General features: G+C 42.2%; 1 protein-coding gene across 1 annotated transcript in view; it reads left to right on the top strand.

Moving 5' to 3' along the window:
- Positions 1 to 13,442: 13,442 nt before the first annotated feature.
- The window catches only part of fndc4a (fibronectin type III domain containing 4a), a 52,471-nt gene continuing 41,198 nt past the window's right edge, over positions 13,443 to 24,715 (top strand). Inside the window, exon 1 of the mRNA XM_079525864.1 lies at positions 13,443 to 13,548. Coding sequence (XP_079381990.1) covers positions 13,473 to 13,548 — 76 coding nt within the window. The 5' untranslated portion in view covers positions 13,443 to 13,472. The remainder of the gene's footprint in view (positions 13,549 to 24,715) is intronic.

Here is a 24,715-nt window from a genome sequence, read left to right as displayed (position 1 = left end):
AATGACTGTTTTTAGTACACTTGCTGAAAATAGCAGATCTACAAGCTCACAACGCGTCGCAGAGCTTGTAGATCTGCTATTTTCAGCATGCAACCAAGTGTAAAATGAATTATAGTGGATCTCTTGTCCACTAGTCCCTTCCAAACATTTTAGTTTTTATTTGTTGACGAAATTGTCAATATATTTAGTCTTAGTTTTAGACATCATAGTTTAGTTTTTATTTAGTTTCCATTTAGTTTTCGTCAGTGGAAAAAGGTAGCGGCGAAAAATTTTCGTCTTAGTTTTAGTCGACGAAATCAACACTATTATGTGGCCAACATGCTGCAAAAACTATTGTGTATGTACAGTAGGGTTTAGCCGGTAAATACTACTGAGTCTATTTATTTATTTGTGCCAGAAATCATCTTGAAGATTACCTTTATAAGATCTGTGAAAAAAGATGACATAGTTTTCAAAAACAATGAAATCAGTAGACTTGCATTCATGCAATTTTTAATCTTCATCGGTTGCCTATAAATTATGTTTTGGCCAGTTAGCATTATGTTATACTTTAGCTATTGAAAAATAGTAGATCTACAAGCTCATAGCGCGGCACCGAGTGCCACGCTACGAGCTTGTAGATCTGCTATTTTTGAAAAATCGTTGCGAATCATTGAATATATATATATTCTTTCAGACGTTTTTAACTCAAATCTTTGCTTCTGGGAGGTCCCTGGAACAACATATTTTCAGATGGAGGTCGGTACTCGGTGGCCAATTACATATATGTTTTGGGGTCCATGACATGCCTGAGGAAGGTCCCTAGTGACCGAAACGTTGCTTCATTAAATAAGACAATACTCTTGTGCCGAGCAGATACACAGTGTGCGGGTGTACCTTATTGCTTTCTTTGATGTCCACTGGCCTACGCACCTGTGCATACGCCTGATTGCTAGGTGTGCGATAGTTTTCTCCTACAGGGGTCCATGACATGAAATATTGAGCACCACTGATAAAGAAACATAGGTATTTCAGAAAACTGTCAGCATTTACTGTAGAAGACATTTTTTTAATTTTGACGCCAGGCCTTTAGACTCTTGTCAGGTCATTTGTTTGTCTCTGTAAGCATTAATTTATGTCTTTTGCATGATCAGCACTGGCAATTTGCAATAGTTCAATCATCCTGACAATGCATCTTTTATTTCTTGATCTCCTACAGGATGCTCCAGCTTCCAGATCAATAAAGCTCTGTGATTAATATTCTAATCTAGATGGAGGAAAAAATACCAATCTCTTAAAATCTTTGTACTCTTTAGTTTAGTCTTTAGCCTCGTACAAGATACACACTGTGCCAGCAATTAATGCAAATCAAGCAATAGGATCAGCATATCCATGAATCTGAGGCCATGGTTCTTCTCAGCAGGAAACCGCAATGGATTGTGCAGTTCCGGGAATGAGACTTTGCCCCATGCAGGAGAAGGACAACTTTGGGTTTTTTTTCAACCAAGGTTCATGTTTTAGGTTGTTATTAGAGAAAGTAAAAGATGAGTGTTAAAAGTTTTTCATTTGCTGCTTTCTTTCGTTTTCGCTATTTTCGAACAAGTGGCTAAATATATATTTTTTTGTTGTAAATGTACGGCAATTTCTTTATTGTTATTTACTATAGTCCTACTAGACCCCAGGCTAATACATCTGGCCATATAGTTTTCCTTGTGTCGAACAACTGGAACCTATAGGAGATGCCATACTATGCATGGCATAGTATGGCCTACTATGTATGCCATACTAGGCTCAATATGTTAGTTTGTCTCCTCCTCCTCCACATTCAGTAGATCCCGTGATCTTTTGTGGACAGATGTAATTTCACTCGTCTTTTACTTTCTCAAATTACAACCTAAAAAATGAACCTTGGTTGGAAAAAAACAAAGTTGTCATTTAACACTTAGACCGCTATCATTTATTGAAAAATTAGGATCTAATTCACGCCAGCATTTTTTTAATTTGAGCTCTTATTTTGAAAATCCGCCATTTCTGGTCCACAACCGGTAGTCCTACGTTAGGAGTTTTCACACAGCTGGATGGGCCTTGTTTACAAAGTGAATTCAGGCCGGAGCTCCGGAGAGCTCTAGATTGTCAGCTCTGTGCCGTCAAAGAAACGCTGTTTTGACCAAAAATGCCATCTGGGACAAGGAATAGGAGTTACAGGCGATTGAAAGAAATGGATAGAATGGATGCTTATGGCGACGACGATCTAAGATGGGCGATCCAGTTCTGTGCTAACAACACAGCTAGCTAACCGGCTAACGTGAGTAGCATTTTGGCTCGAGCAATCGAACGCGCTATAAAAGCTCAATTGCCGGAGGCCGTCGGCAATGGCGATAAGCGTCACTATCAAAATTAGGCTTCAATTGACTTTAATCGTCGGCAATGGCGCGGAGGGTGTTAAGTATCTCGGGGTCTTGTTCACGCGCGAGGGGAGGACGGAGCAGGGGAGCAGGAGCGGTGTATTGCAGACTGCAGTCGCTGTACCGCACTGTTGATGATGACAAAAAGAGAGAACTGCGCCAGAAGGCAAAGCCGAGCAGTCTTCGTTCCTACTCTCACGGTCTCACCTATATGGTCATGAAGTGTGGGTCATGACCGAAAGAATAAGATCACGGATACAAGCGGATGAAATTAGTTTTGTCAGACGGTGGCTGCCATGGCATCTCCCTTAGAGATAAAAAAGGGCCCTATTCTCGCCAGTTCTATACCCGTTATCCCTAAACTTCTTTAAATTTTTTACTATTCTGAAAGACATTTTTGAATAGTTGAAATGGCCAGCTGTCTACAAGCTCACAACGTGTCGATGTAGATCGGCTAGTTGAACACATTTTAAATGTTTTCCAAAAAAAGGGGGGAAAGCAGTTTAGGGATAAGGGATATAGCATGGTGAAAATAGGGCCCATAGGGTGAGAAGTTCAGTCACATGAGAGAGACTGATTGGAAAAGAGCCAGCTTAGGTGGTTCAGGCATTTAGTAAGGATGCCTCTCGAGTGTCTCCCTAGGGAGGTCCTCGCTGCTCGTTCCACTGGGAGGAGACCCCAGGCCAGACCAAGGACCAGATGTGGGGATTATTTCTCCACACTGGCCTGGGAATGCCTCGGGATCCCCCAGGAGGAATGTTGCTCTGGAGATGGAAGTCTGGAGCTCTCTGCTGGACTCGGGATAAGCGGTTGATGGATGGATGGGCCATGGAATGGAAGCAATACCTTCTAAACACCAGCGCACCCCAAGGCGTTTCATGGCTTGGTCAAGCTGGGTATCCAACTCGAAGGGCTTCGATCGAACCGCTCTGCACGAGCACTCACTTGGCCATCTATTGCCTTGTTCGGACACGCACCCCACCTCTGACATCGGGCTTGTTGTGAATGTTTTAACTCGTTTTCTGTAATGTTGAGTTGCATGATCCGCATTATGCCTGAGGCACCTGGTGCCTAATTTGAACACCCAAGTCATCAAATACAGCCCCTTGGCCTTGGGGAGAAAATGTGTTGGAACATGTATAACACCACTCTCACTTCATACAAGGAATGACTTGTACTTTGAGTGATAAGCAGGCTTAAGCCTAGTCACTGTGTAATTTACAATTGTGTTATTCACTTGTGCTATTTTCTGCAAACGACACAGTCGTATATGACAAAGCATAAGTTTGGCTAGAGATCACACCCTGACACACTGCCACTGTGACACATCCAACTTGGATGATCCTACCTAGATGATAAGATGTAAGCGCTAAGGTTGTGAGTCTTAACCCCCCCACTATACACATCCTCCTATTCATCACTGTTCACTCATTTTACCAGCAGAATAATGATGAGCACTACTCTCACCTATGGTCATGAAGTGTGGGTCATGACCGAAAGAATAAGGTCGCGAATACAAGCGGCCGAAATGAGTTTTCTTCGACGGGTGGCTGGCATCTCCCTTAGAGATAGGGTGAGAAGTTCAGTCACACGAGAGAGACTCGGAGTAGAACCGCTGCTCTTTCGCCTGGAAAGGAGTCAGCTGAGGTGGTTCGGGCATCTGGTTAGGATGCCTCGCGGGAGCCTCCCTAGGGAGGTCCTCGACGCACGTCCCACTGGGAGGAGACCCCGGGGCAGACCAAGGCGCAGTTGGAGGAAATACATCGACTCACTGGCCTTGGAACGTCTCGGAATCCCCCAGGAGGAAGTCACTAATGTTGCTGTGGAGAGGGAAGTCTGGAGCACTCTGGTGGAGCTGTTGCCCCCGCGACCCGACTACGGATAAGCGGTTGAAGATGGATGGATGGATGAACCGGAAGGCTCATCATGCACAGACTGATGGACAATCCTTGGGAGACAGGAACGCATCATTAGCGTTGTGTTAGGATGCAGTCACATTCATCTGGGACAAAGACAAAGACACATCACCAACAGATAGGAAGGAAGACGCTGTCACTGTTTTCTGGTGCTCATTATATATAGGCATTAACCTGCACCTAATAACAATTTCTCTCCTGAGGATTGATGCCATTAAATTAACATGCAACATCAATCGAGTTTCTTTGGTCCAGCAGACACGAAGGCATTAAAACAACAACAGAAGAGGCTGACATAGTGCATCCGAGTAAAGGTTCAGAAATAGCTTGTTTTGAAAATGTCACTGGCTTAGGTCGTGCAGAATGTTAATAGAGGGTACTGTATGCGCTCTATGCGCGTGACATCATCATCATACCCAGAAGTTATGCGGGAGTGCCTACTGTGTGGCAAAAAACTACTTTCTGGCCTTGACAACCCATACATCCAAACAGAAAAGTCCTATCTGATTGCATTAAACAACGATAAACTCACTTTGCCAGTCGATGTGCCACTTGTTTTGCCATTCACTTTATGCATGCGCATTCCCTCTGTTGGTCTTGAAAATTCAGGGCTTTGAATGATCATTGGCTGTTTTACGATGATGAATTTATTTCTGTTGTATGATAGCCAAGAGAAACGATAGCCAAGGTATTCTGACGGTGTACTATTTGTAAGTGGCTATGGGCTACTTGTTTGCTATTAACTAATGGAGACTGTCCCTGCATAGCCTACTCCATCACTGTCACAACTAAAACAGAAGAAAAAAATAACATTCCAGAGAAGATTTACTGATAAATATACTTTACTTGTACAGAAAAAAAATTAAACAGACTGCAGCACATTATGAGTTTTACAGTATATTTAAGCCTGATTTAAATGTTTACAGCTGCAATATACTCCAACCGAACAAAGAACTAAACAAGAACTTCCATTGGCTTCGGAAGGGCTTGCCGACTCATAGAACGTTTGGAGATGATGATGTGTTTTATACTGCCTCAGAACTGAATGCCAGACCCGGCTGCCGACTCAGTGATCTGCCTATATAGCTCAATGAATCTGCCTAACACTGCGTGTTACATTAAAGGACCACTTCACCACTTTTCAACTTCTCTTTCTATAATTGGTCCTAACTAATGTTCATGATAAAATACCACCATTTTTTTCTACTCAGTCTGTGTCTCATAGGAAGGCTGTGGGCAGTTCAGAAACCCGTCCACCAGTGACATCATCGATGGTGAATCCAAGCTAATAGAAACGGCAGGCTTTCTTTTCCTGAAAAGTTGCAATGCAAAAGTTGAAGCCATCGTTCTCACGATAATACAAATCTAAATATATTTTAAAACAAATCTTGTTTAAAAAAAAATCTGCCTAATGATGATGTCACTGGTGGATGATGTCACCATAGGAAAAAATGGTGGTGTTTTACCATGAACATTAGTGAGGACCAATTATATGAAGAGATGTTGAAAAGTGGTGAAGTGGTCCTTTAATGCTGGAGGGGACACGAGCAACCTGAATAGGCTGGTCAGGAAAGCTAGCTCCATTGTGTGGTCTACCCTGGACGGGGTGTGGGGGAGGTGATGAAGGCACGTGAGGCGAGGAAGATGGATGTTATTATGGACAAACACTCTAATCCCCTTCACTTGGAGATTGTGGGAAGGCTCAGCAGCACCAGGGGGAATGATAGACCCCCCACACACACACACACACACACACACACACACACACACACACACACACACACACACACACACACACACACACACACACACACACCACCCCCAGGGCAACCAATAGACTGAGACAGTCAAAAACATCTAAAAGGTAGCACATCCAAAGATTTAAATAAACGGCGGACAAAGTACTCATATTTCCATTTCTATATTGGCACACCACACACCAAAAAGGAACGCTTAGCGTGTTTCGGCTATGAGCCTTCATCAGAGCATTCACGTCAAGTTAATTCAAGTCATTTTATACAAAGGGTCAGAGTTCACCTACAGCTGAAATCTCAAGTCAATCAACAAGGTCCATTCACTTGTATAATTGGTTACAGGCACTGCACTAAAAACCATTGATGCGCAACCTCTTTTTCTCATTTAGAGAGTCTGAGACAGTCATTTGTGCTTTGTACTTCAGTCATGAAGATGCACAATTGGTATTATGGTGTCGTGTCTCCCGCTATTAATTGGTATTATTGTGTCACTTTGTGCCGCGCTGTCTCTGAATGAATGAATAATTGAATGAACTTCTATACAGCCTTTCAATCAATATGCAATCAAAATACAGTAGAGGCCTACATCACCATCACCAGTGAAGATTAATAATATACTGTACTGTTCATCTATCATCAATGATGAATATGAATATACTGTACACTAAGGCAGGGGTTCTCAACGTTTTTGGCCGGGGACCCCCGGAAATGCTTTGGCAATGTCTCGGGACCCCCGCCCCGCCCCCTCCCGACCCCCAATATAAATTGACTGCTACAATAACCTTAACCCATTTTGGGCGGGAACCCCTTTTGGTGTTTTAAGCATTATGTTATAATTTAGCTATTGAAAAATAGCAGATCTACAAGCTCGTAGCGCGCCACCGAGTGGCGCGCTACGAGCTTGTAGGTCTGCTATTTTTGAAAAACCGTGAAAAAAAAAATATATATCTTTTTTTTTTTTTTTTTTTTTAATAATTTGGGGACCCCCTAAAATAATTTGGCGAACCCCCGAGGGGTCGCGACCCACGGGTTGAGAACCCCTGCACTAAGGTATCAACAGTCTGTTAACAGTGAATATACAGTATTAGTGAATAACGTAAGTCTCGTCATCATATGGTTCTGCTGTAGTGTGTACATCCTAAGAGTCAAAGCAGGAGTCGAGTCAGCAATAATCCAAGGCAGGCAGACTCAGATGGCATCAATTACTTTCCTCATGGTGTAGTGTACAAACTGTACAGTGTATGTATTCTGAAAACATTCTCAGGCATCTGTAAATGGGTTGGCACCAGTCTATATATATCGGAACTTGTAGCTCCCAAAGTATCGACAAGGGCCCTGAGGTCGACTGACCAGTCACTTCTCAAGATCCCTAAATCAAAGCTGAAATCCCGGGGGGGATAGGTCATTTTCTGTTGTAGCACCCACACTGTGGAATGAACTTCCACCTCATGTCAGAGCTTCTCAATCCTTGTCTGTGTTTAAATCACGTCTGAAAACTCACTTGTACTCCTTGGCATTTGAACATACTGATTAAGAGTTGCTGCTTCCACTGCATTGTCCTTATGTTGCCCTGTTTATGTACTGTTGTTGTTGCTTTTTTTTTTTTTTGTCTTGATATTTTAGTATTTCTTTGTGTACAGCACTTTGTTTCAACCTTGTTGTATAAAAATGTGCTTTATAAATAAAGTGGATTGGATTGGATTGGAGACATCAAAATGCTATTTCATACGATTAATGGATTTGCCCTCGATAAAGCCAATACATATACAGTAAGAGACCTGTGTACACAAGGTACACAATTTACAGATGACCGCTTAGTTTATATGGATTCCCATTTGGAATGATGCAGGAAAGCCATCTGGCAGATTGACATTTCCTAGTGATGCATGAGTGTATGTCAACTCATTTATTGTGAAAAGCCATGACGTGGCTACTGTACAGCCCCCTACCCCCAGTGATTGACCACACTGGATTCAGCTCAATGACGAGTCAAGGACACTGCAAAGTGGAAAATGTAATTATGAGCAGTATGCACTGGACCAGTCAGTACTGCAGGATATCTCTACCTAGCCCATTCATGTGGGCCGACATGTGACTAATTATAATGTGACTTGTTATATATAACTCTGAACATACCCAAATCTAATACACATTATACACGTTATTAATTTCATTAGCTACAGCTGTACGGCTTACTAGCCGCTCAGGTTGCCATTTAGACCGGGAACCCCTCCCTACGTAACTATATATCTTTCAATCCAGGAACCCCTTTTGGGGTTTCTGAAGTTTTTCCAGAAAACCGAGGTGGTGAATCCCTTGAAAGGATGAGTGAATATATAGTGGCTGTTAAATCTTACAGAGACGACTGCTCGTGTTGTGTCTGCTTTTTGTTTGATATGTATGATTTAACTGCTAATACTAAGGAAGGGGCGGCGGTGGCTCAGGGGTAGAGTGCATGGATGGGAACCGCAAGGTTGCCAGTTCAAACCCGGGCTCCCCCAGAGTTACTGTCGAAGTGTCCTTGAGCAAGACACTGAACCCCTAATTGCTCCCGATGTGCTAGTTGGTGCCTTGCATGGTTTCCGCTGCCATCGGTGTATGAATGGGTGAATGTAATGCACAATCTATGTAAAGCGCCTTGGATAAAGGCGCTATATAAATGCACCATTTACCATTTAAGGAAGAGCTCCACAAGGACTACAGAATACCCGAACAGGCAGGTACAGTAGATCTGAAATCTGTCTTGTTGTTTTTTCTTCAAGATGATCATAGCCATTCCTACACTGTATGTCTCAAAATCCTCTGGAGATTAGTTATAATAGATGACAGATCATAGCCATTCCTACACTTCCTATGACTCAAAATCCTCTGGAGATTAGTTATAATAGATGACAGATCATAGCCATTCCTACACTTCCTATGACTCAAAATCCTCTGGAGATTAGTTATAATAGATGACAGATCTAGCCATTCCTACACTTCCTATGACTCAAAATCCTCTGGAGATTAGTTATAATAGATGACAGACATGTCTGGAGGCAACTTTGTTATTCAGCTTCACAAGCCTCCTACAAAACCTGTCCTGAATGCTGGAGCCAAACGGGGAACTGAAAATGACAGAAGAAGAAGCCTCTTGCTTTGTGTACTGTACCAACATGACACAAAGAAGAAGAAGAAGCCTCTTGCTTTGTGCTGTACCAACATGACAGAAGAAGAAGAAGCCTCTTGCTTTGTGCTGTACCAACATGACACAAAGAAGAAGAAGCCTCTTGCTTTGTGCTGTACCAACATGACACAAAGAAGAAGAAGAAGCCTCTTGCTTTGTGCTGTACCAACATGACAGAAGAAGAAGAAGAAGCCTCTTGCTTTGTGCTGTACCAACATGACAGAAGAAGAAGCCTCTTGCTTTGTGCTGTACCAACATGACACAAAGAAGAAGAAGAAGCCTCTTGCTTTGTGTACTGTACCAACATGACACAAAGAAGAAGAAGAAGCCTCTTGCTTTGTGCTGTACCAACATGACAGAAGAAGAAGAAGAAGCCTCTTGCTTTGTGCTGTACCAACATGACAGAAGAAGAAGCCTCTTGCTTTGTGCTGTACCAACATGACACAAAGAAGAAGAAGAAGCCTCTTGCTTTGTGCTGTACCAACATGACAGAAGAAGAAGCCTCTTGCTTTGTGCTGTACCAACATGACAGAAGAAGAAGCCTCTTGCTTTGTGCTGTACAAACATGACACAAAGAAGAAGAAGAAGCCTCTTGCTTTGTGCTGTACCAACATGACAGAAGAAGAAGCCTCTTGCTTTGTGCTGTACCAACATGACAGAAGAAGAAGCCTCTTGCTTTGTGCTGTACCAACATGACAGAAGAAGAAGCCTCTTGCTTTGTGCTGTACCAACATGACAGAAGAAGAAGCCTCTTGCTTTGTGCTGTACCAACATGACACAAACACAACATGACAGAAGAAGACGCCTCTTGCTTTGTGCTGTACCAACATGACACAAACACAACATGTTCTGCTTTGTGCTGTACCAACATGACACAAACACAAAATGTTCTTTCTTTCTTAAATTGCATTTACTAGACTTCCTGCACAGTAAAATCCTAAATCTGGAGTGTAAATTAGGTTTTTTTTAACATGCTCTGAGTCTGAGATACAATGTGGATTCACAGAAGATTACATGCATTGCATTTACAATTACAATTTACAATTTAGGCATTTAGCAGACGCTCTTAATCCAGAGCGACTTACATTAAGCAAGAACAAAAAAGCATGGGAATACATCACATAAAAAAGCATTTATCATGAAACATGCGTACCGTAAGCTAAGAACGTAACAGTGGAATATCTATATAATGAAACTATACATATAAACTATACACTATACTATGCTATACATATGTACTATGGTGTGCTATGACTACATACAATGCAATTATACAGAATTGCATTATACAGTGCTGTCTACATAACATGCTAGTCTGTATCAAATGATATCTAAGTCTACAGAAATGCTATCTAAGGGGGTAGGGTAAGTGCTATGGGCCATGATGGAGTCTGAAAAGGTGGGTTTTCAGACTACGGCGGAAGATTGGGAGTGATGCTGCAGTTCTGACTGCAACGGGAAGTGCATTCCACAGTTTTGGACGTGTGGAGCGTTGTCCCGGCGTTTTAGTGAGGGTACTTCCAGCTTCCCTGCGTTGGCTGATCATTTAATATTAAACTCCCACAGAGATTAGTTTCTACAAACTTTAAACAATATCAATACTACCATGCAGTAAGACGCCCTGAGTGCGACAAGCGACCTCGCCCTAAAGGAACCAAATGGACCCATAAGGGTTCATCTGGTTCCATTTGTACATGCACTCTGAGTTACAGTCCTGGTCCATTTGGAACACTCAGGATTTAACAGAGTTGTAAAGTGATGACAGAACAATAAAGCAGGTCAGGGTCCAGTTGTAACTGGACGTACTTTGACATTTACAGGAGGAACGTTCAGTCTAAGCTGTTGCCGACAAGCTACATTATTGTGACAATTTTGCTCTTTTTTTCCTTTCTTTTTTTAAACACAAATCATTCTGCCCTTGTTCATTCACAAATAAAACTATCAATGGATAACAGAAATTTAAGCTTCAATGGATTTTTTTTACTCGGAGTCTCTTTGCAGTAACAAACTGGAAAAAGTCTTACTGGGCTAAATATCACAGAAATGTCAGTGACAGACAGACATCTGTCAGGACCCAGTATCTATTTTGACAAGATTCTCAGTCTGCTCAAAATGGAAACCATATATAGTAGGCCTATATGCAGACAAATTTAGAAAGAAAATCTGCTTTTCCAAATACAACAAACTAATTTTCAACAAAATGAAATGGCTGTAGAAAGTATATAGAAATATATTTGTATCCTTCAGCTGAGCCAAGACATTCCTGAGAGACACTGCATCTCACTCAATGTGTTCATTGATAGTAAATGGTAAATGGTAAATGGTGCATTTATATAGTGCCTTTATCCAAGGCGCTTTACAGAGTGCATTGTGCATTGCATTCACCCATTCACACACACATTCATACACCGATGGCAGCGGAAACCATGCAAGGCACCAACCAGCACATCGGGAGCAATTAGGGGATCAGTGTCTTGCTCAAGGACACTTCGACAGTAACTCTGGGAACTGGCAACCTTACGGTTACCATCCAGGCACTCTACCCCTGAGCCACCGCCGCAGCTCTAGTGTTTACTTAAATAACCTGATATGCTGGTGGTATGACGAGAAAACTGTTGCAGTGCAGTAGCCTTATCCACCAGACTCCCACGTGGCAACGTTTTTTTACAAAACAAAAACACAGCCTTTCTCTTTATATATTATATCCAGAATACCTCTAACATTCATTTCATTGAACTGCTTTGCTCATTTCACTTTTTTGCTGGCCGATGATGGCTTGTATAGGTGTGGACTGGAGATATTATTGAAACACTTGGATATCAGAAACCCAACTTTATGTATAGGGTTGAAGTGGTTAATGTATTTTCTAATCAAAATTAAAATCACCATAGTAACTATAGTAACTAAAGTTTTCAAATAATTGTAGTGGAGTAAAAGTACAAAATGTTGTCTCTGAGATGTAGTGGAGTAGAAGACAAGTAGAAGTATTGAAACTTACTCAAGTAAAGTTCAAATACCTCAAAAAGTAACTAAGTACTTAAGTAAAAGTACTTAGTTACTTTCCAGCTGTTTATCTCGATGATAAATTAACACACATAAATGACTCGCTGTAGGCCTGCAGTAGGCTATATTGCATAACTAAACTAGTTGACAAATCTGATGAGGTTGCTATGGAGATAGAACACAGGAATCGTTGATGCGGTTATAGTCCCTTCACTCCTTGGTGTTTTATTTAATTTATTTTCTCACCCTCAATTTAATGAATGGATCGAGTAGGTCATGACTCATGCGCACGTGGGCTGTAGGCGTGATCCGTGATGCTACGGTGGCGTGCAGCTGTATTTCCACGCCCATCTCACACACACACACGCGCACACACACACACACACACACACGCGCGCACACGAATTTCACCAACGGATTTTGATATCGAAACAGCCCCCTGTTGCTTCGCTGACACAGACATGAATGCACATAGAGAATGATTATATTGGGATCGATAGACTGCATACGATATTCTGATGACACGATCAATATGCGAAAAACAGCTATGTGATAGAAACAAAAAAAGCCCCTGTTACTAGAAGTTGTAGGCACGCGCACGGGGTGTGTGCTAAAGTATGGAGAATAATGCGGATGTCTACCACGTGCACTGCACGAACAGGCTGAGGCTATAAATACAAGCGGTCCCAGTGAAGGAAAGCGTAACGTATACTCTAAACTCACACGCGAGCCGCTGTCCTTGGTCCTGGAACCTCTCCAACGTTATGTCCCCTCAATCTGAGGGGACGACGGACGACTCCATGAGGGACTCAGTTTTATTTCTGCTACCTGTTCACGTATAGCTCTCGCCTCTCGGAGGGTTGGTGATCAATTCAGAAGATGGAATGACCATTGTGAAGAATAGTTTTCAAATACCCTGGATTAGTTGTAAAGGAATTGTTCTCGATCTCATGGCGAGAATGAATCGCCTGAATTCACTTAAGCATTATTTTTGTGTTGATAATAATGCTGCCTGTGTAGAGAAATAGTTTGCCACGTACAACTGGTAAAAGTATCCGAATTGATCGACTCACTCAAGACTAAATTGGCTACTTGGATTCGTTATAGCCACTACTTCATGACGAAAATATGCGCGAAAGGATTGTCATCATCACTGTGCAAATAAAATGAACTGATTAAGCTGATCTACAAACAGAAGATCTACGCTTTTGTCTTTCTGAGAAGAGTGACACCGACCGATTAATAAGACATGGTTCGCCTGCTTCTTTTAATTAACTCCGTGGTCCTGTTGCTTTTCGGCAGCGACATGTTCTTGGTGGGAGCAAGTAAGTATAGTCTCTCTAACAACAAACGTGTCGAGGAAATTCTTGCAACTGTATATGGTTAATAATAACAAATTGCCTTCAGTCACGTCAAGTGTTATAGATTGCAGAGACATAAGAGTCTTACTCTATGGCTCTGGTTAGATGTATAGCCTACAATGTGAATATCGTATTGTATACTGTATGTCAACGTTTGTCTGTATTGGAATGGGACACAGTTTAAAAAATATATATATTATTTTGTCACAGGATTTGTAAATTATGTTGCAAGGTTGTTCTAGCTGCCTTGATGATGATCAACCCAAAGTTGGCCTATCATATCCCTTTAATAACTTAAACCATATACTTCATGAACATGTGGCTCTGCCCTCGGCCCACTCCTTTCCCCCTAAATAACTGCTTGTGAGCTTGTAGATCTGCTATTTTTTTTTTGACCAAATGTCCACCTTATATGACATTCCCATTATGCTATACAGTGATGTTCCATGTGGTTAATACAAGTATGTCTATGTGGTCAAGCACATCAAACACACAGCCTCTATTCTGTCTAAATTAGGAGCGCTCAACACAATCTTATACTATAGCTACAACTGACCAAAAAAAAGACATCCTAAAAATGTACACCGTGAGACAAATCTGGCACTGTAACTTCAACTGCAGAGCTGGATTAAAAATCTAAAGTAAAGGTGTGTCACTTCATGGCTCACCTACAGTGCAGTCAAATTCACCAATCATGCAATCCACATAAACTATACCGTAAAATCACACAATTTCAAGGAACTGACACTGTTGAGAAAACCAAACTGCATCTTTGAGGAGCCTGGCTACACATTTGCTATTCAGGAGTAGCTCACACTCCTGTCAGATTTTCTCTCCGTCTCTCTGCGTGTCTCTCACTCTCCCTCTTATCTGTTTCGCTCTGTGTGTGTTTTCTCACTGGGGGATTCCAGAGCAGTTTGATAGCTCTGTGTGTGTCTTCTCACTGGGGGATTCCACAGCAGTTTGATAGCTCTGTGACAGAGAGGTTGCCATGTTATGTAGTGCTTATTTGGGTGTGTGTAGTGAGGAGTGTTCAGAGGCATGCTCTGCTGTACTCTCTAAAATATGGAAATGTGTCTGTAATCTTGCTGGGGAAAAAAGGAACTATTCATATACAAGCCACGAGCAGAGATATTATTTAAACAGTAACCAAAGGGTACATGAACACACATTTACACACGAGGGAAATGATGAAGGATTATTTTTTTGGGTCACATTTCCTACCATAATTATTCCAAATCACACTGTATTCAGTGTACAATACATTGATGATAGTTGTTACTTCCTCCATGGCTCCATATAGTACAGGACCACAATGGAACCAAGCCCTCAGGGATTATAATTTGTGTGTTATAATTTTAGCATTATTAACTGTACCTTTGTACTTTTGCAAACTGTTAATAAAGTATTGAATTAATCGATCAATCAAACCTGCAATCTCAGACACAGAGGATACATACTGCACAATTGCACATGTGGCCATATCTTCACATTGTGAAGTGATTTCTCATCATTATAAAAGGCAAATGAGCACATGCAGTTAGACTAGTTGTGAAAAATGGCATTAATTGAGACATTGCAAAACAACAGTAAAAACCAGGTTTGCCAAAATGAGGAGAAAAATAGTGTATGTCCATGTGTTAATTAACTATGAGTGTACAAAATAACATTTGTAGAGTCTCAGCAAATGTATAAATCAACACTGAAGATTTTAATGTACTGTAAACAAGCTGCCTAGAGGCGTAATACTGTGTGAGGCAACACACTGCCAAAGAGAATCAACAAAGTGAAATTAGTTGTCTTAAATGTGACAAATACATGTAGTGGATTAAGGACAAATCCATCAGAGTGAGGATCATTATTGTATATTTCTGTCTTGTTTAACATTGTACCAGTTGTATCAGTCAGTATTACAGTGTCTGGATAATGACATTGCCTAGATAATAAGATGTTTAGGATACATGTTTAGTATTCATGCAGGATTCCATCTGTTTAGCGTACATTCTCTATATGAGATCGCTCGAAATTCAGCTCCTCCATCAGACCTTGATCCTGTGCTTCATCATTTTAGGACTATAAAGCCTTTCCACCTCAAAGCTGAATAACCTAAAGGGAATCTGGGCTCCGATTACATTAACCTCAGTCTGGCACCAGGTTCCATCTGGTCACACCGATGTATTGCAGCCTGACAAAGCGGACAGCGTACCTGTGGGAGATGGGAAGGGATAGAGAATATTAAAGATTACTTGTAGCTACTGTGTAGAGAGGCAGTGAAAACTTGATAGGATTTAGCGATGCCTGGTGGACTAAAGTCAGATTTATGGACGGTTGTGCAACATCTTACTAGACAAAGATAATATGTTTTCCTTTTCCACTGTGTTCAACAACAGTTGAAAATGTGATATAACTTTCTTGGGAAATATAGTAGTCGAGACGCCCTGAGGGCGAGAAGAGAGTAGACGTCCCCTATGTCTTGATCGTTCATAGATAACACATACCAGTCTTTCTAGAGAACTGCTGACATTGTTACAGTAATTAATACAAAACAAACATGCAATGTACAATTAAAACAGCTTAAAGGGGAAAACCACCCATTTTCAACATTTTACTATGTCATTAATATACCTTAGAGCTGTTGTGTGGAAATAATAAAAAGTCCCCCCATTCTGTGTTTCCTAGAACTGTAAGTATGAAAAAAATCATTAACATGGTGAAACGCATCTTGATGACGTTAATGATTTTTTTCAGACCTCTAGTTCTAGGAAACAGAAAATCGGGGGAACTTTTTTATTATTTCCACACAACAGCTCTAAGGTATATTAATGACATAGTAAAATGTTGAAAATGAGTGGAATGCCCCTTTAAGTGCCGTAGCCGTAAAGACAAGCTTATCGTAACTCTGTCCAGCTTGCCATAGCCGTAAAGGCGAGTTTTGTTTAATCCACGTTAATCGGCGATTGATTATCATCATGTTAACAAACGGCCAAAATTCCCACATGCACGCACACAAGCCGTCTTTATATGCATTATGGCTCATAATCTGCTCAAATGCGATATGCGGCGCTTGATTAGAGCTTAATTTGACTTAGTTATGATTTGTTTTAAAGCGATCGCGCTAAAACACAGGCCCCACATCGCTGTTGTGAGCTGGCCGACTTTCAGTTCAGGTTCAAACTGGTGTAAACATCGGGTAGCTTTTGGGAGAGGTTATAGAAAAACGTCTGGCACCAGCACCGACCCCATCTGGTGGCCACCTGGCAGAATACCACTGATTTGGACGAGTTATCATACCAAAATATAAACATGTAGGAATACACAAATATAAAGCATGTCATTAAATGCCAAATAAAATACAGATTGTGATTTTCATCTTGATACCAATTAAGTTCAAAAGGGAAACACATTCTCTCTCTCTCTACGTCGTCCTCAGACGAGCCCTCCATCGGCGTCTCCAAGCATCTCGGTTCTCCATACATCTGGCCAGCTGTGCTTTCTGCACCAGCATCTTTCTTTAGTACGTCCACGTAGGGAGGTGTGGGACGACTGCAGAGATTTAAGATCATGGCATAGATCAGGGGTGCCCACACTTTTTGACTTGAGAGCTACTTTCAAAATGACCAGCTCGGCAAGATCTACCCACCAAATCAATTATTAATGGTATAATCAATTATTATACCATTGCTGAAAATAGTTTAAATATGTACCTGAGGGGGCTTCGGAATAGTAGAGTTTGTGTTACATTCTGTACAGTATAAGACAAATGCACTTGGAATGGGAAATAGAGGGGGAGAAATGTGTTTTTTTTTTGTCGTTTTTTTTCTTCAATATATTTAAATGAAATACTCTTTAGGGGCATGTCATGTGATCTACCTGCACAGCCTTTGTGATCTACTGGTACAGTAGATCGCGATCTACCTTTTGGGCAGCCCTGGCATAGATCATGGCCTAGATTTAGATCGTGGCATGCTGAGACTTTGCTATGGTGGAGATAAAACAGCAAGATATTGCTTAAGATCCACCGCTAGGCAATTTGCTTAATGGTCTGAGGGCAGCAAACCACACCCCCTGCTGTTTGCACTGCGCAAAAAACATGGAATACGGATGTGTATATTACAGGAAACTCCCGTTAAACTTTCCAACAAACTCCCGTAAACTCCCGAATTGTACCATCACACCCGTATATTACCGTATATTACATGTATATGCTGCTAAACTTGAAGTTTATGGGCAAAATACCGGTCCCGTAATTTCCTGTTAACTCCTATTTTCACGCAGTGTGGAGGGATAGATGTGGACTTCCCAGAGCTTTGTGTAACACAAATACAGGTTACGTTGTTTGAAGGTTGAACCTACATATATCAGTTACTGTAAGTTAAGGCATCATTCAAGCCACAAAGTTAGAGCTATAACTATGATCCCACTACATTAGACGGAGCAGATATTCCAACAGTTCCCTACAGGTGCAAAACACAATGTTATGGAGGGGATTGAAGTTGACTTGATATAGAGTGTTGCAGTCTCGCCCCCTTTTGTGAGACCCATAAGTGAATTCCCTGTTCATTTTCTCCATAGGCTTTTCAAAAAAGGATTTATTTAAAGACGTTTACGCCGCGGACAAAGCCAACTCGAGTTGTGACAAATCATGACAAACAAACAAACACAACATTTAAATAATTACCAAGAAGAAAAACAACAAAAAAAAGTGTTGTAACCTGCCGTTTTCTTCTTCTTCTATCTAATTATTTGTTTGTCCCGAAAAATTGTGTTTGTTGTCATGATTTGTCACAACTCGAGTTGGCTTTGTACGATGCTTAGAAGGTCATTAAATAAATAATTTTTGAAATGTCTATGAGGAAAATGAACGGGGAATCATTTCCTGGTCCCTGGTAGGGGGCAGGACTGCGACGCTCTATAGTTATCAATAGAATAAAGCCTGTCACGTGCACCTTGTTAAAGGGGAATTTCTCCCTAAACCTTTTTTTTACAAAAGTAAGTTGATAATTATGTATATTGACCAAAAACAAATATTAAAAAAAAAAAAAAGATATAGGGGAGCTGGGGCTGCAGCTGGAGATGAAGCTGGGGCTGGAGGGGTCTAACGCTAGAACTCCTATTCAATCGCGCAATTGTTTTTGGTTCACATCTGTTCTAGATGATGTGACAGCAACACTCCATGTATTGTTGACACTGCACTCTTCCTGGTCTACGTGAGCTGATGTTAGACCCCCCCAGCAGCAGCCCCAGCTCTCCAGCCCCAGCTCCCCTATATCTTTATTTTTTTTAAATTTGGTCAATATACATAATTATCAACTTACTTTTGTAAAAAAAGGTTTAGGGAGAAATTCCCCTTTAAGTCTACATTACTGTTTCTCTCAACTGTTTGAAGCAGTATGAATTATATACACCCCAGGGCCAGGGAGTTGCATTATGAAAATGTTAGTGAGCAGATGAATCCTTTTGAACTTTTACGCCCCCTTGAATAAAACACTGGGTACTCATTTGTGTCATGCTTGACATTATACATTCAGTAGACTTTAGTGGCAGCACCGCGCCGCCGCTGTCTCTCTACGGAGGACATTATACATTCAGTAGACTTTAGTGGCAGCGCCGCGGCCTCTGTCTCTCTACGGAGGACATTTACAGGGCCACAGAACAAATGGCAGCGTTAGTGGCAGCGCTGCGGCCTCTGTCTCTCTACGGAGGACATTTACAGGGCCACAGAACAAATGGCAGCGTTTTGACAACTCATACATATTATGCACTGGGAGCTTTTTTGAATGATGTGGTACTATAGGAACCTACAGTAGCTTATACCATTCTGAACGGGAACCCCAATTTGGTGTTTCAAGCATTATGTTATACTTTAGCTATTGAAAAATAGCAGATCTACAAGCTCATAGCGCGCCACCGAGTGGCGCGCTACGAGCTTGTAGATCTGCTATTTTTGAAAAATCGTGAAAATGCGGCACAAATCTTTGAATATATATTATTTCAGAGTGAGCGTTTTTAACTAAAATCTTTGTTTCTGGGGTGGTCCCTGGAACAACATATTTTCAGATGGGGGTCGGCGGCCAATTACATAATATTTTTGGGGGTTCTTGACATGAAAATGTCACACCACTGACATAGAAACATAGGCTTTTCAGAAAACTGTCAGGATTTAGAAGACATTTGTAGTAAATCGTCCTCGGGTCTAAATGGGTTATACAAGGGCGAGCAGTGTGATTATGTTCTCAGCGACAGTGTGTGATTTGTTAATGTGTGGACAAAGCCAAAGGTTCTATTACAGTTTTTAAATGGTTTTTACTACCGTTATTAAATTGTCAACATAATTGTGCAACGATAGATTAATCACTGGCAGAAGAAGCCAGAATGTATTTAAATCTAATAAGAGTAGAAAACGTAATTATAGTAAAACCTTTCATTACGGACAGCTGCCAGATGGGACTGTACTGTCTGTGGTGTACTGTCTGCTGCACAATATAACTGTAGGCTATAGGTGGCTGCGTTACTACTTGCCTATCGGGCCATAGCTCTTTAGCCGAATGGTAACGTACGTGGCTTACTGATACAAGGTTCCGGGTTCGCCTCCCGGCTGGCGCTACATTGGTGGCAGCGGTGTGTATGGGTTCTGTATCCCCGGCGGCACAGACTAGCACTGTTGAGCGTAGTCGACAGCACGTACCCTGCCTGGGGTGGAGGTCCCCCCAGTCAGTTGAGCCTAGCTCCTGGCTGGTGCGCGTGGACGCGCTTCCAGGTTGGGGGGATGACTGTAGGCTATAGGTGGCTGCGTTACTACTTGCCTATCGGGCCATGGCTCTTTAGCCGAATGGTAACGTACGCGGCTTACTGACGAGGTTCCGGGTTCGCCTCCCGGCTGGCGCTACATAACTATTTACCAGTAAGATGCCTGAGGGAGAGAAGCGACCTCGCCCTAAAGGCAGAGGTTGCGTGCAGCCGTGCACGCATCCGCCTCGTTGACAGCAGACTGCTGGGCGAGCGCTGTCGCTTTGGCATGGGGGGGGGTCAGATCAACATGGAATGAATTCTGTAACTGCCATATAAGGAGCATGTCTTGAGTGTACAGGGTTTGATGAGGTCAGATCAACATATGGAATGTCAGAACAGGTCAGCTCCTATATGGAGATCGAAGGGTGGTAGCGGGGACATTCTCTTGAGTGTAGGCCTACAGAGTTTGATGAGGGCCCAGGTAGGGCCCGGCCTTAATTTTCGGGCATGTAGAGAACTCTAGTTTTCGCAGGCTGCCGGGCGCGGCTGCACTAATAACTTTGGGGCAGGCCCGTCTAGAGTTAGAATGGACAGGTGGGCCTGTTGAGAACTCTAGTTTTCGCCGGCTGCAGGGCGCGGCTGCACTAATAACTTTGGGGCGGGCCCGTCTAGAGTTTGAAATTTGAATGGACAGGTATCAGTCAAAGGGGAGACATCGAAGAGGAAGGATGGATGGGGAAGGATCAACATATGGAATGTCAGAATTCCATATATCCATATATGGAGATCTAAGGGTTTGAGGTCAGATGTTGCTGGCCAATATTGATGACATCAGGGATCTCCATATATGGGCTTAACTGCGACAGCAGGTCGCATTTACTATGACATCTCCATCCCTGATGATGTCACGTGAGACCTGGGCACCATATATGGTGCCTGACACACAGGAAATGCACAATTCCATAGTTAACTGTGACCTTCGGTCGCAAAAATATCTATCTATTTAAATTATATTGAAATAGAGCTCAAGTCATTCCATGACTTGTCTGATATTAAAATGCACCAGCAAATTAACTACCTCTGCAGGGATTAGGCTGTGTTTGTGCACTCATAATGGATGTATCTAATGCGTCAGGCACCCAGAACTTGAGGCAAGTAAATTGACCCTATGGGAGCCAACCCAGGGCAAAGCCAGGAGGGGAAAGAAGCGTACCACCTATGTAGACGTGCTGCGGCGCGACAGCTTGGCTGACAACACTGCAGAGCTCAAGAACCTGATGTTGGATAGGAATTTGTGGAGGGCAGCGATCCAGGAATCCCGAGTTGGTGTTGGCTAGACCTCACTCTGGCAGTAACTAACTAATGTGCAGGGCCATAGCTGTGTTCTATGATTCATCCTGACAGCAGGGTGCCTGCTACACGCCTACGCCCCAAGAGGGCGCTATCATTTGTTTGTCCCAACACGTCCCTAGAAAACCCAGTGTATCTATCGATCTATCGATCTATCGATTTCTGCCCGACAGCAGAGATATCCAAGTTTAAAGGATACTTTACCTGCTTTTTTAATTGAATACCAAAACACTGAAAACAGTACGTAACACAAAAAGCCCTGCAGGGGCTTTTTTGCTCATATTGCCTGGAGTGGAAATAGTCATATAAATTAGGGGTGGGACGATATGGGTTCCTCACGATACGATATATATCGCGATATTAGGCCCTCGATAACGATAATATCACGATATTCGATATATTGCGATATTTGCGATATATCGATGTATCACGATATCTGCAACTACAAAATACTTGGAACTGAAAAAATGCAGCATTTTGTATTCTCACAAAGCTGTTTGGAGACTTTGGACAAATCACCATCCAGTAATTCAGTACTTCTGGTTGCTGTGGAATCTGAGTGGGATTTGCTTTATTTTAGCTGTCATTTCCTCCTTTTCTAAACATGTTGTTCATCACTTCATTATGAACAACATTTCAAATTTCAAATTTCAAATTTCAAAAAAAATAAATAGATAGATATCGTATCGATATATATCGCCATATCGATATTTCAACACACCCCTAATATAAATAGCAACAGGGCTCTATAATTAGTAATAATTAATGACCAATTCTATAATTGAACGTGCCACCTGTTGCTCTCAGCAATAACTGCCCTACAGACCATGGATCATGGTAGTCACTTTCTTAACCATGAGTGGACAGCTGAGTTCCAAGAGAGATTTCAATCTTTTATTTGACCTGAATCCAAGGAATGTGCACTGGGATAGATTATATAAGAAGGGCAGTCATGATTTGTCGTAGTGTGATTGCAATACAGAGCTGTCCTGTTAAATGTGGATTACTCACTTTCAAGGTTATACCGTGAGTTATTGGGCACTTTTTTGACACTTAAGAAATAGGTTCTTGGATGCATCATGTCAGAAGTATTGTACTGTATATGAGGAGTTCAATCAGGATATTTTGGCAATATCATATTATTGCATGTGATGTGGGCAGAACATGCATTTTATAATTTCTGACGGTCTATTCATCTTATCACTAATTTCACATTTTTAATCGTGAGGTGAAATGTGCCAGGTCAACTCATCGCTTCTGTAAAGTTGTGTTATGTAAATAAGCTCATTGCTAATATATATAAACCAGGAGTGGGCAACTTTGAGGATGGAGAGGGCCACTATATTTCCACACTCACTCCAGAGGGCCACATTGCATATTTCTGTCGTAGCAAAAATAGTGTTTTGAGCTTGTAGATCAGCTATTCTACAAAGTAACCATATTTGAATTCAAATCCAGATTTTTTTTCCTATTTTTAAATTGGAGTCCTGAAAAGCAAGCTTTTTATTTAATTTCAAATACATTTAGTTATAGTTAGTTATATGTTAGTTTAACATTTTAATACCAGTCATTCACTCTTTTTTTTGAGTGAATATATAGACTTAAAGTGTAATTAAAGTGGGTCATGTTTGGAATTGCAACAGCTGAAATAATATCAGTATTCTGATATTAACCTGTGGGCCGCATTATGTGATGGTGGGGGCCGCATGTGGCCCCCGGGCCGCCAGTTGCCCACCGCTGATATAAACTATGAAAAGATAATATTCTACTCTGCACACAGCTTTGCTCCTCATCACCTGCCAACAACGGCCGAAATGTCTCTTACAGCAGTAACACCAATCACCCCGCGCTGCGCATCTCCACATCACCGCTAAACCATTACGTCCTCCACATCTCCACATCACCCCTAAACCATTACGTCCTCCACATCTCCACATCACCCCTAAACCATTACGTCCTCCACATCTCCACATCACCCCTAAACCATTACGTCCTCCACATCACCCCTAAACCATTACGTCCTCCACATCTCCACATCACCGCTAAACCATTACGTCCTCCACATCTCCACATCACCACTAAACCATTACGTCCTCCACATCTCCACATCACCCCTAAACCATTACGTCCTCCACATCTCCACATCACCCCTAAACCATTACGTCCTCCACATCTCCCATTACGTCCTCCACATCTCCACATCACCGCTAAACCATTACGTCCTCCACATCTCCACATCACCGCTAAACCATTACGTCCTCCACATCACCCCTAAACCATTACGTCCTCCACATCACCCCTAAACCATTACGTCCTCCACATCTCCACATCACCGCTAAACCATTACGTCCTCCACATCTCCACATCACCCCTAAACCATTACGTCCTCCACATCACCCCTAAACCATTACGTCCTCCACATCTCCACATCACCGCTAAACCATTACGTCCTCCACATCACCCCTAAACCATTACGTCCTCCACATCACCCCTAAACCATTACGTCCTCCACATCTCCACATCACCGCTAAACCATTACGTCCTCCACATCTCCACATCACCCCTAAACCATTACGTCCTCCACATCTCCACATCACCGCTAAACCATTACGTCCTCCACATCTCCACATCACCCCTAAACCATTACGTCCTCCACATCTCCACATCACCCCTAAACCATTACGTCCTCCACATCTCCACATCACCCCTAAACCATTACGTCCTCCACATCTCCACATCACCCCTAAACCATTACGTCCTCCACATCTCCACATCACCGCTAAACCATTACGTCCTCCACATCACCCCTAAACCATTACGTCCTCCACATCACCCCTAAACCATTACGTCCTCCACATCTCCACATCACCACTAAACCATTACGTCCTCCACATCTCCACATCACCCCTAAACCATTACGTCCTCCACATCTCCACATCACCCCTAAACCATTACGTCCTCCACATCACCCCTAAACCATTACGTCCTCCACATCTCCACATCACCCCTAAACCATTACGTCCTCCACATCTCCACATCACCGCTAAACCAT

The sequence above is a fragment of the Electrona antarctica genome (genome assembly GCF_951216825.1).
Source record: "Electrona antarctica genome assembly, chromosome: 17".
In the NCBI taxonomy this organism is placed as follows: domain Eukaryota; kingdom Metazoa; phylum Chordata; class Actinopteri; order Myctophiformes; family Myctophidae; genus Electrona; species Electrona antarctica.
Note: the sequence above shows the minus strand (reverse complement) of the source record. Positions and strands in the feature narration are given on the sequence as shown.